The sequence below is a fragment of the Amia ocellicauda genome, chromosome 19 (genome assembly GCF_036373705.1).
Source record: "Amia ocellicauda isolate fAmiCal2 chromosome 19, fAmiCal2.hap1, whole genome shotgun sequence".
NCBI classification, from domain to species: Eukaryota; Metazoa; Chordata; class Actinopteri; order Amiiformes; family Amiidae; genus Amia; species Amia ocellicauda.
The window spans coordinates 813,631-826,198 of record NC_089868.1 but is presented as its reverse complement, the minus strand read 5'-3'; the positions used below and the strand labels follow the sequence as shown (position 1 = coordinate 826,198).

The 12,568-nt window shown below is 44.0% G+C and overlaps 1 protein-coding gene across 5 annotated transcripts in view; it reads left to right on the top strand.

The window, feature by feature from the left end:
* cep350 (centrosomal protein 350) overlaps window positions 1-10,906 on the top strand; it is a 65,811-nt gene extending 54,905 nt beyond the window's left edge. For all 5 annotated transcript variants that reach the window (XM_066692509.1, XM_066692512.1, XM_066692510.1 and 2 more), the window contains 5 exons: window positions 112-2,213; window positions 4,407-4,871; window positions 5,646-5,792; window positions 6,615-6,737; window positions 7,317-10,906. In XM_066692509.1, the coding sequence (XP_066548606.1) occupies window positions 112-2,213; window positions 4,407-4,871; window positions 5,646-5,792; window positions 6,615-6,737; window positions 7,317-7,481 (3,002 nt within the window). In that variant the 3' untranslated portion in view covers window positions 7,482-10,906. The remainder of the gene's footprint in view (window positions 1-111; window positions 2,214-4,406; window positions 4,872-5,645; window positions 5,793-6,614; window positions 6,738-7,316) is intronic.
* The last annotated feature ends 1,662 nt before the right edge of the window (window positions 10,907-12,568 follow it).

The window sequence follows — 12,568 nt, the reverse complement described above, 5'->3', positions numbered from 1 at the left end:
TGAATACATCTTTAAATATATATAAGAAGCTGAATAAAACATCATGATGCATTGTTTCATGATTTCAGAATCATGCCATTTGAACATATATATATATTTTTTTTTCCCCAGATGTTCTTACCCCAGCAACTCACAGTAGATCTAAGCCTGCAAATGAGAGCAGGACTTCTGAAGAGGAGTCCACTGTCTCATCCCCCACCAGGACCAGCCCAGAGCTTGCCACTGCTCCAGAGAGCCCAGCCTCACCTCAGCCTGTTCTCGGGAACCTTTCCGAGGGACGGACAACTCAAGAAGGACTAGCCGACAGGTTTGAAGATGTTTCTGGTGATGAAAGGGCAATCACGAGCCAGAGATCTGAAATCGTGGAAGAACTTGACCTGAAGTCGGAGGAATCAGAGGCTGAAGATCTCCACTCGCAATCGGAAGACCTGCGCTCTGAACATCTGCTCAGACTCGATCCGGGGTTGCTTTCTGAAACCCAAGAGCTGTCCTCGCAGAAGAATGTTCTGTCTCCTGACCATGTGGGACCAGTAGCAGAAGATCAGTCAGATTTGGGGGAGGAAGCTGACATTGCAGATGGAAAGAGGAAAGATTACACTGAAGATGAGGTTGGAGAAGACCAGAGTAGCAAGTCGAGTGTTTCCCTTAAAAGTCAACAACTGGAAAAGCCTCTTGTGAGCGTTTATAAAGAGCACCCAGTTGTAGAACGACAGTCATCAGAGACGAGCCTCCCGACGAGAGATGTCTCTTACTCTCCTGATTTTGATGTTTTATCACCAGATAAACAAACGTCAGCCAAGGAAAAGAAAGAGTCTCCTCGAGCCGAGAGCTACCTGGATGATTTTGAGTCTTCTCTGGACTCCACACCACGGAAAGACATGAGTTTTCATGAATCCAAGATGGCCACCTCCAACACACCTGAGAGAGAGGAGGATAAGAGCCCTCGGAGCAAGTCTCCTAGCATGAGTAGCGAGGAGGAAATCGACGAGGAGCTGAGTGTAAAATCCCTCTCTGTTAGTGGCAGCTTCCACTCTGAAAGGCTTCTGGAAATCAAGTCGCCCACTGAGGATTCTGCCCGCAAAGAAAGGAATAACGGGAAGCAGAACTGGAGCCCAGCGCTGTCTCCGCCCACTACCCCACCTCTCTTGGACCTTGATCTCATGTCGGACTTCAACGTTGGGGACAGAGTGGTGGTAAGCAATGTGCAGCCAGGCACTCTGCGCTTCAAAGGCAAAACCAGCTTCGCCAATGGCTTTTGGGCCGGAGTGGAGCTGGACAAGTCAGAAGGAAGCAATAATGGGACATATGATGGGGTGGTTTACTTTGAGTGCGAGGAGGGGCACGGTATCTTTGCACCACCTGACAAGATCAGTCATCTACCAGAGAAATTTGAGGTGTATGTGGATACCACAGAAGACGAGGACTCCTTCTTTGATGACCAGTGTGATGAGGAGACCAAAGGAAAGGACGAGCAGAAGGATGAGGAACCAAAGCCTAGCGGAAGAGAAGAAAAGCAAGAGCAAGATGAGCCTGAAAGTCAACCAAAAGGCAAAGCCTTAGGAAGGGAAGCCTCCTCTGCACACCCTGCACTCCAGACTCCCATTGAAGAAATGGACTCGCATGGGACAATCGGACAGATGGTGAAAGCTGTTGAGTTCAGTGACCTGGAATTCAATTTGAGTGAGAAGTCAATTGAGGACAAGCATCTGATTCTGAACGGAAGAAACAACATTGTCCTGGACCTCAAAAATTCAGAAGAGTACGATCTTCTGATTTCAGAAGTTGGACGAGTTACAAATGGGCATTCCACCAAGCAGGTTGAGGAGACATCACCCACTCCCCTTCTTGACCTTCTGGCCAGAGAGAAGGACCATCTGGAGGCTCAGATAAAGCCTCCTGTGTCAGAGGTGACCTTAGAGAAAGGTGTAGAAGAGAAGCGAGATGAAAAGGAGGAGCATGCCAGCGCTTTCACCGAAAAGCTGCTTAACAACTTCATCAAGGATGCTGTCGACCAGTTCCAGCAGATCAAGAAGGTTCGCAATGAGAAGATCATTGCCGCGAATCAGAACAAGGACAATGAGCAAGAAGAGGAGACTTCCCCCAGAGTTCTTCCTGGAAAGTGCCTCCCTCCTGACGCACTGAGAGACAGCCTCCCTAGCCTCCTGGAAGAAGAGCGCGAGGAGGCCTCCTCCCCCGAGCTCTGCCCCCGACCGGTGAGTTTACACCCATAGAGCTACATAAACCAACCTTTATCTCCCAAGTTGTACTATTACAAATGGTCTCCGTTTCAGTTGTACTGCACTCAGGTATAGATTACAGTTTAGAAATGGCACAAAACGTGGTTGTGTGAACAGTTCTTTTGCCCCGTTTCCCAGGTGAATCCATTTGTCATTTCCTCCTACTGTTTAATCGATAGAGGGTCTTGAGTGCTTCAACCTTCAGTCAGTGTCATTGTATCCAGTGCTTAAAATGAGTGAGAACGGTGGCCACCCATTGAAGAAAGTTTCCTTTGCAATCTATTTACAATCTAAAAGAATAATCTGAATAGTTTTTTAACCTTTAAATCCTATAGATTCAAAATGACCCATCTCATATCAATGAAAAGGAAACAAAATGCCCACACTCCTAATGTTGGTTAAGAGCTTGAAGATTACTGATCAATTTTGACTAGATCCCCCACCAGAAGACACAATCCCAGTTTAGTTTAGTTGTTTTCTTAAGTATCTTGACTGCATCTCCTGTTGCTCCAGGAAGTCCCTTTTCCTCCTTTTTACTCCCAGGGTTTGCAGTTTAAATCAGTTTAATGTAAATAGCTTAATTAAAAAAAAAAAAAAAATTGAATGAAATATATTTTTGTTTTGCTTCTCATTGTAAATTTTTAAATTATTTTAAAACCTCTTATCAATACACACACATCTTACTGTCTATGAATCAAAGCTGGTTCTGTCTATAAACCGATTTACTTCATATTCAATGCTTTGAATTGGAAACCCTGTTTGGCTGCTCTTTCAGTGCCAAGGAGATACTTAGATTTCACTGCTTTTATTTACACATTGTATTAGTTACACCACTTTGAACTCAAACTTCATCTCTCTGAACCGATTTACATTTTGAGGCATTTTAATCAAGGCTAATTTCACACACTGCAATATTTGTATTTATCGATTCATTTTAGACTTATTTGCTCTGCTTCGATGCCATGTGGCCATCCCAGGTTTCTCAAACATTGCAGGAAGGACAGTGTAAAGTCCACTGCATTGGCTAAATAATCCAATGTCTGAGCTGGTGAATGATTACATGTTGAAACTGATAACCTGGCTTAGCAAGCATCTTATAAAAAAAATAATTTGAATTTGTCCATCAATACAGCTGGGCAGAATAACATTTTAACAGAGTCCAAAGACTTATTGAAATTAATCGGATCTTTTTTCCGGCGAATGGTTATGTAAATATAGACTGATAAGAATACCAACAGTCTGTTTTAGCCCTGCACATAAACCAGATTATAGGTCACGTATAAGAAACCAGCCAATCACAGAGCAGCATTTGCAAACAGTCCTAGGCCTCTTATCTTGTGTATGAATGTCATTGCATGCATTGACTTATTATAAAAAACAAAAAGAAAAAAAACACTCAAATCTTCAGGAAAAAATGGTGCCTAGTAATAGTTTTCTTATACCAAACCAGAGTAATGGTTTCAACTCTTTAGGTAGCAGTGACATTTCAGGACACTTAAATGGTAATGGTGCAGTAACATATTTAACAAAACCTAAATCTATTTGTTTTGCTGTAAATATATTTTTTTGTGTAATCCTTACACAAGTGATTTTATAATAAGTTAATAGTGTCTTACTGTATAAGAGATGGCATTTCGTGTAGTTTATGCAACTTGACTTTGTTTCACGCTCCACTTGCCAAAACTACACAAGATAACATCTCTTGTACAACCAGAGGCACCCTTTACAAAATGAATTAACTTGTATATTTGGCCATTCAGCAAGACCTCTTTGTGGTTTGACTTGGTAAAAACATGCTGTCTGTCTTGTGCTGCTGACACAGACCTTGACCTGCTGAGCTCTTGATGTCACTTGGACTCAGTTGTTACAATTCTGTGTGATGTTTCCAGCCTCAGATTGGCCTGACGTTTAAAGACAGCTCTGGATCAGTAACACGTTGGCAGTAATAATATGAGAGGGGCAATCCCTACACTACAGCTCGTTGACATCTTGAAAGTGACTAAAGTTGACCTCTTGTGAATTAACTGGAAGAATTAGGTTAACATTGTTGACACAGTTGTGGCAAAAGCTTGGTGATTTGTCACAGGCGAACCACTGGTCTATTGTGTGTGTACAATTGTCCTGCCAGTCCTGACACTTACCCACTGTGGCTTTGTTCTTGTGTTCTAGGAGAGCCCAGTGTTTGGAGCCAGTGGCCAGGAGGAGCTGGCCAAGCGTCTAGCGGAGCTGGAGCTCAGCAGGGAGCTTCTGGACGTCCTGGGAGGAGACGAACAGGACTGGTTTGATGAGGACTTTGGCCTGAGCTCCCGCAAGGAGCAGCAGAAGCAGCAGCAGCAGCAGCAGGGCCAGGGAGCAGGGGGGGCGCTCGTGGCAGGAGCCGTGGGGGTGGATCAAGCCAAGCTGCTACCTCGCCCCGAACCCCCACCCTCTGTGAAGCCACGAGAGGAGCCTCTGATGGTAGTGCCCCACACTGCCCCCGAGCTGGAGAGGCTGGTACACGCCGCCACCGCAGAGCTGTGGAAGAGCCAGGAGCTGGGCCACAGCATCCCACCTACCTCCGCTCCGGCGCACTTCCTGGGCAACGACAGCAAGGGCCAGGACATCGACAGCCTTAGCAAGCGCAGCTACAGACAGGTAGGATTCAGATGCCCAGGCAGGACACCGCTCCCAGGAGTCCCTGGGCTGAGACACTGTACCAGTGGCTGAGAGGAGATACTCCATATTATTTCACAGTCTCTGATGAGCACCAGTCATGGACTACCCAATATTATTTTAGGTTTGGGTAGTCCAAGACTAGTGCTGATCAAGGTGTGTGAAACCAGATATACATCTAATAGGTTTTTGGACTTCAGACTATGGCCTAGACCAACTCAAAGTTTTGACCTCCCCTCAAATCACATATTACAAACTTGTACCCAGTCACATTTGTAATTTATAGAAAGTGGCAAAAATCTGCCAAAAATAATTTACAGCGATTTGGAACAAATTTGTGCTGTGTGGTTAGGTAAGGGTTTTTGATTCGGTCTAATTGGGGAGGGGGGGGGGGTCACCTTTAGTTGTTGACAATGAAATGCCCGTCACCATAGAAAAGCCCAAGAGGAAATTGCAAACCAGCTTTTGCTGAACTGTATGGCCTGATTCAATAGTCTTTGTTTTCAGCTGGGTTTTCTCCTGAAGGAAAAAAACATCAACAAAATGCTCACGTGAATCTTATCCCAAGTGTTTGTATTCAATGCAGAGGGGTTTTTATTTGCTTGTTTTTTTAGTTTAAGGGACACCATCTTTCTTTCCTAACCTCCCAGCTGACAACTGCCCAACGTTAATCAACTTGGTTCACCTCCATTTTATTAACACTTAGGCTTGTTGACATCCATTTGATTGTGGTATTTATTGATTTTGTTTTTGTAGGCTGTGTTTGACCTGACCGCTGAGATCTTCCAGGAGATCTTTGCAGAGGACCCCAACTTTAACCAGCCGCAATGGAAGAAAACACTGCGAGTGAGTTCTTCCTACTTCAGAAGAGTCAAGAATCCCAGCGACCTCTCGGAAGTCGAAGTAAGGCGAATACAGTTTTACTGTTTGTAAATCCTATTTGTGTCTCTGCCCAGGATCTTTTCAGCACTTCAGCTATAACCACAAAGCCAGATAAGAAAGCTCTCTCTGCTCTTTTCCCATTGTAGTCATCTGAAGGTTAAAACTCAGCTCCGGTTACACATGGACCTTAAACCAAACCAATCGAGAGTAGATTCAGAGCTCCTGAGCCACAATATCCTGGAAAAACACTCACTGTTGAACTGTAGTGTTTACTTAGTCATCAGCGAGGGATCAGTCTGTGCTTAAGGCATCAGTGTGTGTTTAACACAGGTCAGTCAGCAGTCTGACATCAAAACATAGGGTGGTGGTAGGAAAACCAAAAGGTAAACCATTTGGATTGTGTGTGTGCTTCACAGACAAGCTCAACCCACAGAAAACGCATGCATTCCCAGCTGTTAATGGGAACTTCTTGCCTCCTAAATCACCCTTCATTTTGCATATCCCACACAAATACGATGTTATTCTCCTCCTCTGTTGTCGAAGACATATTTCCTCCTGTGTTTTGCAGACATTTCATAGCCTCTGCGGACTCGAGGCACCCTGTGTGATTGTGGGTCAGACTGTTAGGTAATGGCATTTAGCAAGATCACTGCGTCAGCATCGAAAGCTCCTTTTGTGTGCTTATTCTCAAGAGCAGGACCGTAGATCATGTCACACGTGTGTTATTCTACCTAACATATGTGTGGCCTTTGCTCGTTTCTCCTTTGTTTTGGTGTACCATTGAGGAGTGTTGTTTATTCCTCTGTGAATACAATCTGATCTCTGTTCCTGTTCTGCCCCCAGACCTTCATTGCTGCAGAGGTGCTGAAGTTGTTTGGCCTTAAGAAAGACCACAATCAGAAGACAGACTGGCAGAAGATGCTGAAGTTTGGGAGGAAGAAGCGTGACCGTGTGGATCACATCCTGGTAAGATCATGATGCCACATTTAGGAAGTGTTGGGGGTTCCATTCCTATTCCCTTTTCATTCCCATTCCAATCCCCAATCCTGTTTGACATCATGGGCTCTGTTGGGAATTGGAATTGAATTGGAAATGAAATCACAAACTGACCTGGACTTGGGTTCATCCCTGCACAAAGCAACATGGCAGGCGTCTCAAACACAGCAGGCATGTCCTGTTACTGCACTACATCGAAGAATACTAAAACATTGATATCTAATAAGCCTATGCATTATAAATATTCCTCAACTGTTAGCCACCTGTAAGACAAGATACATTTATCTGCCTGACTTTTTAAAAGTATCATTGAAGAAAATATTAATTTGACATTAAAATCCCCATGGAAAAAAACTTTCCAGCTAATCTTAATATACTAATAACATGGACAGCTCTTAGTGTTGGGTGCAGTTTACGTCACTAACTCAGGGGTATCACATCACCTGCATTTACAGTAGTGCAACTAAAATGCCCCCCTCTCACTCTGTCTCCCTCCCTCTCTCCTCTCTTCTCTCTCTCTCTCCCTTCCCTCTATATCTGTGTCTGTAGGTGCAGGAGCTGCACGAGGAGGAGTCACAGTGGGTTAATTATGACGAAGACGAGCTGTACGTGAAGATGCAGCTGGCCGACGGGATCTTTGATGCCTTACTGAAGGACACAGTCGATGTGCTGAATCAGATCCAGGACAAGAAGGCTAAACGGGCCCTCTCGTGAGCCCTGCTGTGACCTCCCCCTCCCCAGCTCACAGCTCCCCAGCCCAGTGTGCCAAGTCAAGCCCGATGCCTTCCTCTCACAGCGCGCCCCAGTCCCTCATTGCCTGGCAGCAGAACCACAGGGTACTGTCAGCCAGCTGGGACTCCAGAGCACTTTATTGTCACGGAAATTATGGCATTCGTCCTCTGCCATCGGCATTGCAGCAGCTGCAAGACTGACTTCTTCTGAGCTCTGTTCTGTCCTGGATTTGTCCTGGAATCTGTGTCCATCTCCCCTCGTCCTTCGATGCCACATTATTTCCTTTTCAGGATTTGTTGGGTAACAGAAGACAATTGTGCTTCAGCCTGGCTGTACAGTGCCGGCGGCTGGACGATGCACCACTGGAAGAGCCGAGACACCAAGCTGCTTTTACCCGCCCTCCACACACTGTACCTGCCTGGAGTCCAGCAGAATGCAGTAATGAGATGCAACAAGCCTCAGGTCTGGATACTATAGCGGGAGGATTCAGTCCGTGACTTTGGAGAGGGGAGTTGGTGGCAATGAGGACCTTTTTAATTTCGTGGGCAATGTGGCTATTGAAGTTTGACACTGAAGTTGAGCTTCACTGATGGGCTCTTCTACTGTTTGCACAAAGACTGGTGAAGACAAAATCAAAAGAGTTCTGCACAGAAAAGTATAGAATAAGAAATATAAGAGCAATGGAGATGAGCATTTATAATTAGAAAAAGTGTTTTATTTCCATAATGCTGTATCCTTATATCATTGTCTTAATTTATATATAACGTTCAAGGCTGGAAAACAATGGGCCGAATGACAGAATGCTCTGTTCATTTGGAGATCTATACTAAAACAATTTGGTGTGTGTGACCAGCAAAACAATCTTAATTTTGCATCTCCAGATTTTGATGAATACATGCATTATTAGTCAAATATAGACACTAGCATATAGACAATAGAGTTCTTTAAAATGCCCAGTTTCCAAGCAGAAAGTGTCCCGTGATCGATTCAGCTTCCTTGCTTCAGTTCAGTTGTGTGTGCTGTGAAGAGGGGTCTTTATAACGCAAATGAAGATCGATTTTCTGCAATTAAAGAGACTCTGTGATGGGTCATAGGTGTGAACGTGCAAGGAACTGGAGATGGTCAGATTCTGGAGAGCATAAAGTTTTTGCTTCTGGCATGAAAACGTTTGGCTAATTCTCTGATTTCAGCCTTTTTTGGTCACATTTTAAAATACAGTTCTAAAATGAGGATTTTGGCCATTGTTTTATGACTTGCAGCTCTTCTGCAGATCAAACACTTCATATCTGTTGATTGTACCCCAGAACAGTCATATAGGAAATACAGGGAAAAATAACTAAAGAGAACAGTCTGCCTTTTTCAAGTCTAACGGAGTGCGTCCTGTCACATAGGTGCACTGTAATGCTGGATTGTTATTTTATGAGCTGCCTTTTCGGTTACTTGAGTATGTTTTAAGTGCCTCAGCGATTTATGGGCTGATGTTGATCGCATCACTAAAGATCAGGAACGTTTCATCTGGCCTTTGAAAAAATCCTGAACTTGATCCTACTGGTCTCTGTGAAGTGTGCCACTCTCACCTCCCAGGCCGCACGTTTTAGTTTCTGTTTTGGATTATTCTAATTGTCACCTCAGTCATGCTGATGATTTTCATTAATGGAGAAACACTCCATTTCTGATAATGGCAGAAAGAAGTTGGATTCCTTAGTGCAGTTTATTTTTATTTTTTTTAAGTGATCTTTGATTTCTGTGGTCAGCTAAGCAAAGGGTGCAGAAGCAGATTTCTCCATGAGGGATTGTAGTCCCGAAATGTTCAAGTGTCCGCTAGGTGGCTGTTCTGTATTTGTAAGTATCTCTCAACTCTTTGCCTCTCGACTCTCATTCTTGCCATTCTGGAGAGAGATCTGAATACTGGTACGGTACAAGGACGTTCTTCACAACCAGTTTAGTCTCTTCTTAAAACCACTAAGCAAAATAAACATTGAAAAATGATGTATACATTGGCAAAATCCAGAATAAGAAGTTACAGGCTGAGCACAGGTCATGTGCAGTATTCAGGATATCCGAGAAATTTGAATCACTTGGTGGTTTTGCAGGATTTTCAGTCTGTTATTCTATACTTACTCCTGAAGAATCCTCTGACAGAAGCAATGGTCTGTTTTCTTTCCTGTACTCTCACATACTCGACTGAATGACAGGCTGAACTGGGAATATGCCCAGATGATGGTACGTGAACTGAAGGACTGGCTTAGCCTGATTTCGGTACAGCTTCTGTTAAGGGAATCTGCTCAGAACCCCTTTGGTTACGTGTGTGTTTGAGATGCTCCCTAACCGGTTTAGAAGAAGAGGTGATTACTCCAACTGTAGTTGTGACTCATTAATGACTGATCTGTGCAGGAAATGAATCAAGAAAAGTGTCCTTAAAAATACTGTTGTTAATGCAGTTTCTTACATTTCAACTTTTCGCGAAATTGTGTGTTGCCAATCTACACCACGGAGTCTTGGTTGTCAGCTTCTCGATATCTGTCGTATACTGTGATATACTGTGATATCTGTGGTATACTGTGGGTGGGCTGATGGTGAAATGGAGGTAGAAACGCACCCCTTTGAAAATGCCTTGGGAGCGAAAAGGGCTTCTACACTGCAGTACCGCTAAAACATTGTAATGGTCACCACAAGGACAGTATCTTGATTTTCCCCCCCACACACACACATTTCTGTAAGTCCGGCATGTTCAGAGGGGCCGTGTGGTACAGGCCTGTTCTCTTCAGATACACAGTTTTTGGGGTATGCCATTTTTGTTCCCCCATTATCTGTTAGGGCTTTCCCATTGATTGACATGAATGGGGCAAGGCCAACTCTACTTCCTGACTGCCACAGACTGTTTTGTTTTTCTTGCTCTACTAACAAGACCATGGAAGACCATTTCTTTTCGATGTGTACCAGTTGAGTCACAAAGCTGTAGCACTTGTGGTTATGCATTAAAAGGTGAACTGAAGCCATATATTACTAGGCAAAACAGCAAAGTAGGGCATCCTGAGTTTATTGTAATCCAAGGCTGGTTTTGGAATTATACGTGATGCACAAATGGTTCGATAATCTTTTTTTATTAGTGTAGGGTAACAACTGTAATTCAAAGTGTGCGACAATTGAAATGAGGAAAATAAAGTACTGTGAGCAGCGCAGCTATACATGAAGACTTGTGAACTGTCCGTCAGCGTGTAAATACGTGGCGCTCGCCTCCCGCCTCAGACGACTCGGTTACTAATGAACCTGTAAGATTGTTGTAAAATAACCTGGTTCTTTTCTGTGTATACGAATATGTATATATTATACATATATATATTTGTTAACTAAATTGAACTTTAAAAATGTAAATAAAGGTTTAATGATTTCTAAATTAAAATGAATCCTTCTCCTTGTTTTTATTTACACGTTCTTTCAAACCATGGGGACTTTCATGTGCCAGCTCGTGCACATCCTCTGCGCCTGACGGTGCCGTACGTTTGTCAGCTGCAGTGATAGTATGAACCACGGCCGTGTGCGTGGAATGAGAACAGGCCTCCGAACTGAGCCCGTGAGAGTCACCTTGAGCCCATGCCAGGTGACGAGAGGAAGAGGAGCTGTCAGGAGGCTGCCGTCTCTGGCTCGGGGGGCCCCGATGTCTCCCTGGTGATTTATAGCAACGCTCAGCACAGGAGCCACTTTCGGGACGGATGAGGGACAAGCCGCACTAATGGTCTCAAGTCATGAATTATACAGTCTCCAGCGATACCTGTCTGCCGACTGACATGAGAGGGTGATCCATGTTCACCGGGTGCTTTTGCAGGAATCCTGCGGTGAGCCGTTTGAGAGGTTGGCGTTCTTGGGGCAGCTGTATTGATTGATGTTTAACTGGGGAGGGGCATGCCCGTGTCTTCAGATTTTCACTTCAGCTCAAGCCTAAATGACGCCCACACTTAACTGGACTAAAGATTGCTCAAGTAGACCCATTTGAACTGTACTGTATCTTTGCACTACATGTTGCTCTTATGTTTTGTAAGTCTGCCAAGAAATAAATCATCATAATATTTAAATCTTCTCGTATGTGAAAGTTGAATTGTGCAGTGGCTCACCGCATAGCTTACTGAGGGGTTCTCTCTCTTCCTCTCTTCTTGTGTTGTATGTGTTTGTTTTGTTGCTATTTCTGTTTTTTTGGAAGAGACGCACAGTCTCTCCATTTGGACATTGCATACTGAATACCGAGATGAGCTGTGGCTTTACACAGAAATGTGCTACAATTCCTTCCTAGGCTGACATCTCCAGCAGCCGAGGATCACCTCTCTCAGTAATGTTGTCCTAGATGGTAAGTGCCGTCTTTCCTCAGATCTTCAGAAGCGTGTGTCTCTGTCACTGTTCTGAAAAAGCCATCCAATCTCCCCCACTGGGGCTCCAGCTGAAGGTTTGTGAAGTGTGATTTACAGCACTGTGCAGATCCTATGCTCCCGCACACCATAAAACTGAGGTGTATATCAAGAGCTCTGTGCGATTTGCCTACTAGCTGTGTCATCAACTACCGGCTGTTTTGCATGCTTCTAATGTTGGGCTGTATGTCAACTGCGTACATGTCCAGAAGAACAAGATTCTCTTATAGTTTAATAGATTTAAATGATCTGGTGGATCCACAGCACTTGTGTGGAAGAATGAAGATCCAGGAGTAAAAACCAAAATGATCTACCCACTTGAGTTAGATTAATCATATATGTATCATCCTTCGCACCAGTAGCCTCTGGTGGTCTACTGCTAGATGATGGCCTCCTCATTATATTTCCACTTGTTTCGATGTATAACATCTCTCTTCCAGCTCATGCCAGGAAAGCTGCTTCTGTCCTCTTCCCATCTTTTGTGTGGTCTTCTAGGTATTTTTTCATCTCTTGGGATCCATTTGATAGCGTCTTTGGTCTGTTCTTCTGTCCAGCCCACTGCCATTGTAACATTTTCAATCTGTCAATGAAGTCACATATTTTTGTTTGTTCTCAGATCTATTTTTTTTTCTATCTCTTCTTGTTATTCCAAGCAGGCATCTTTCCATT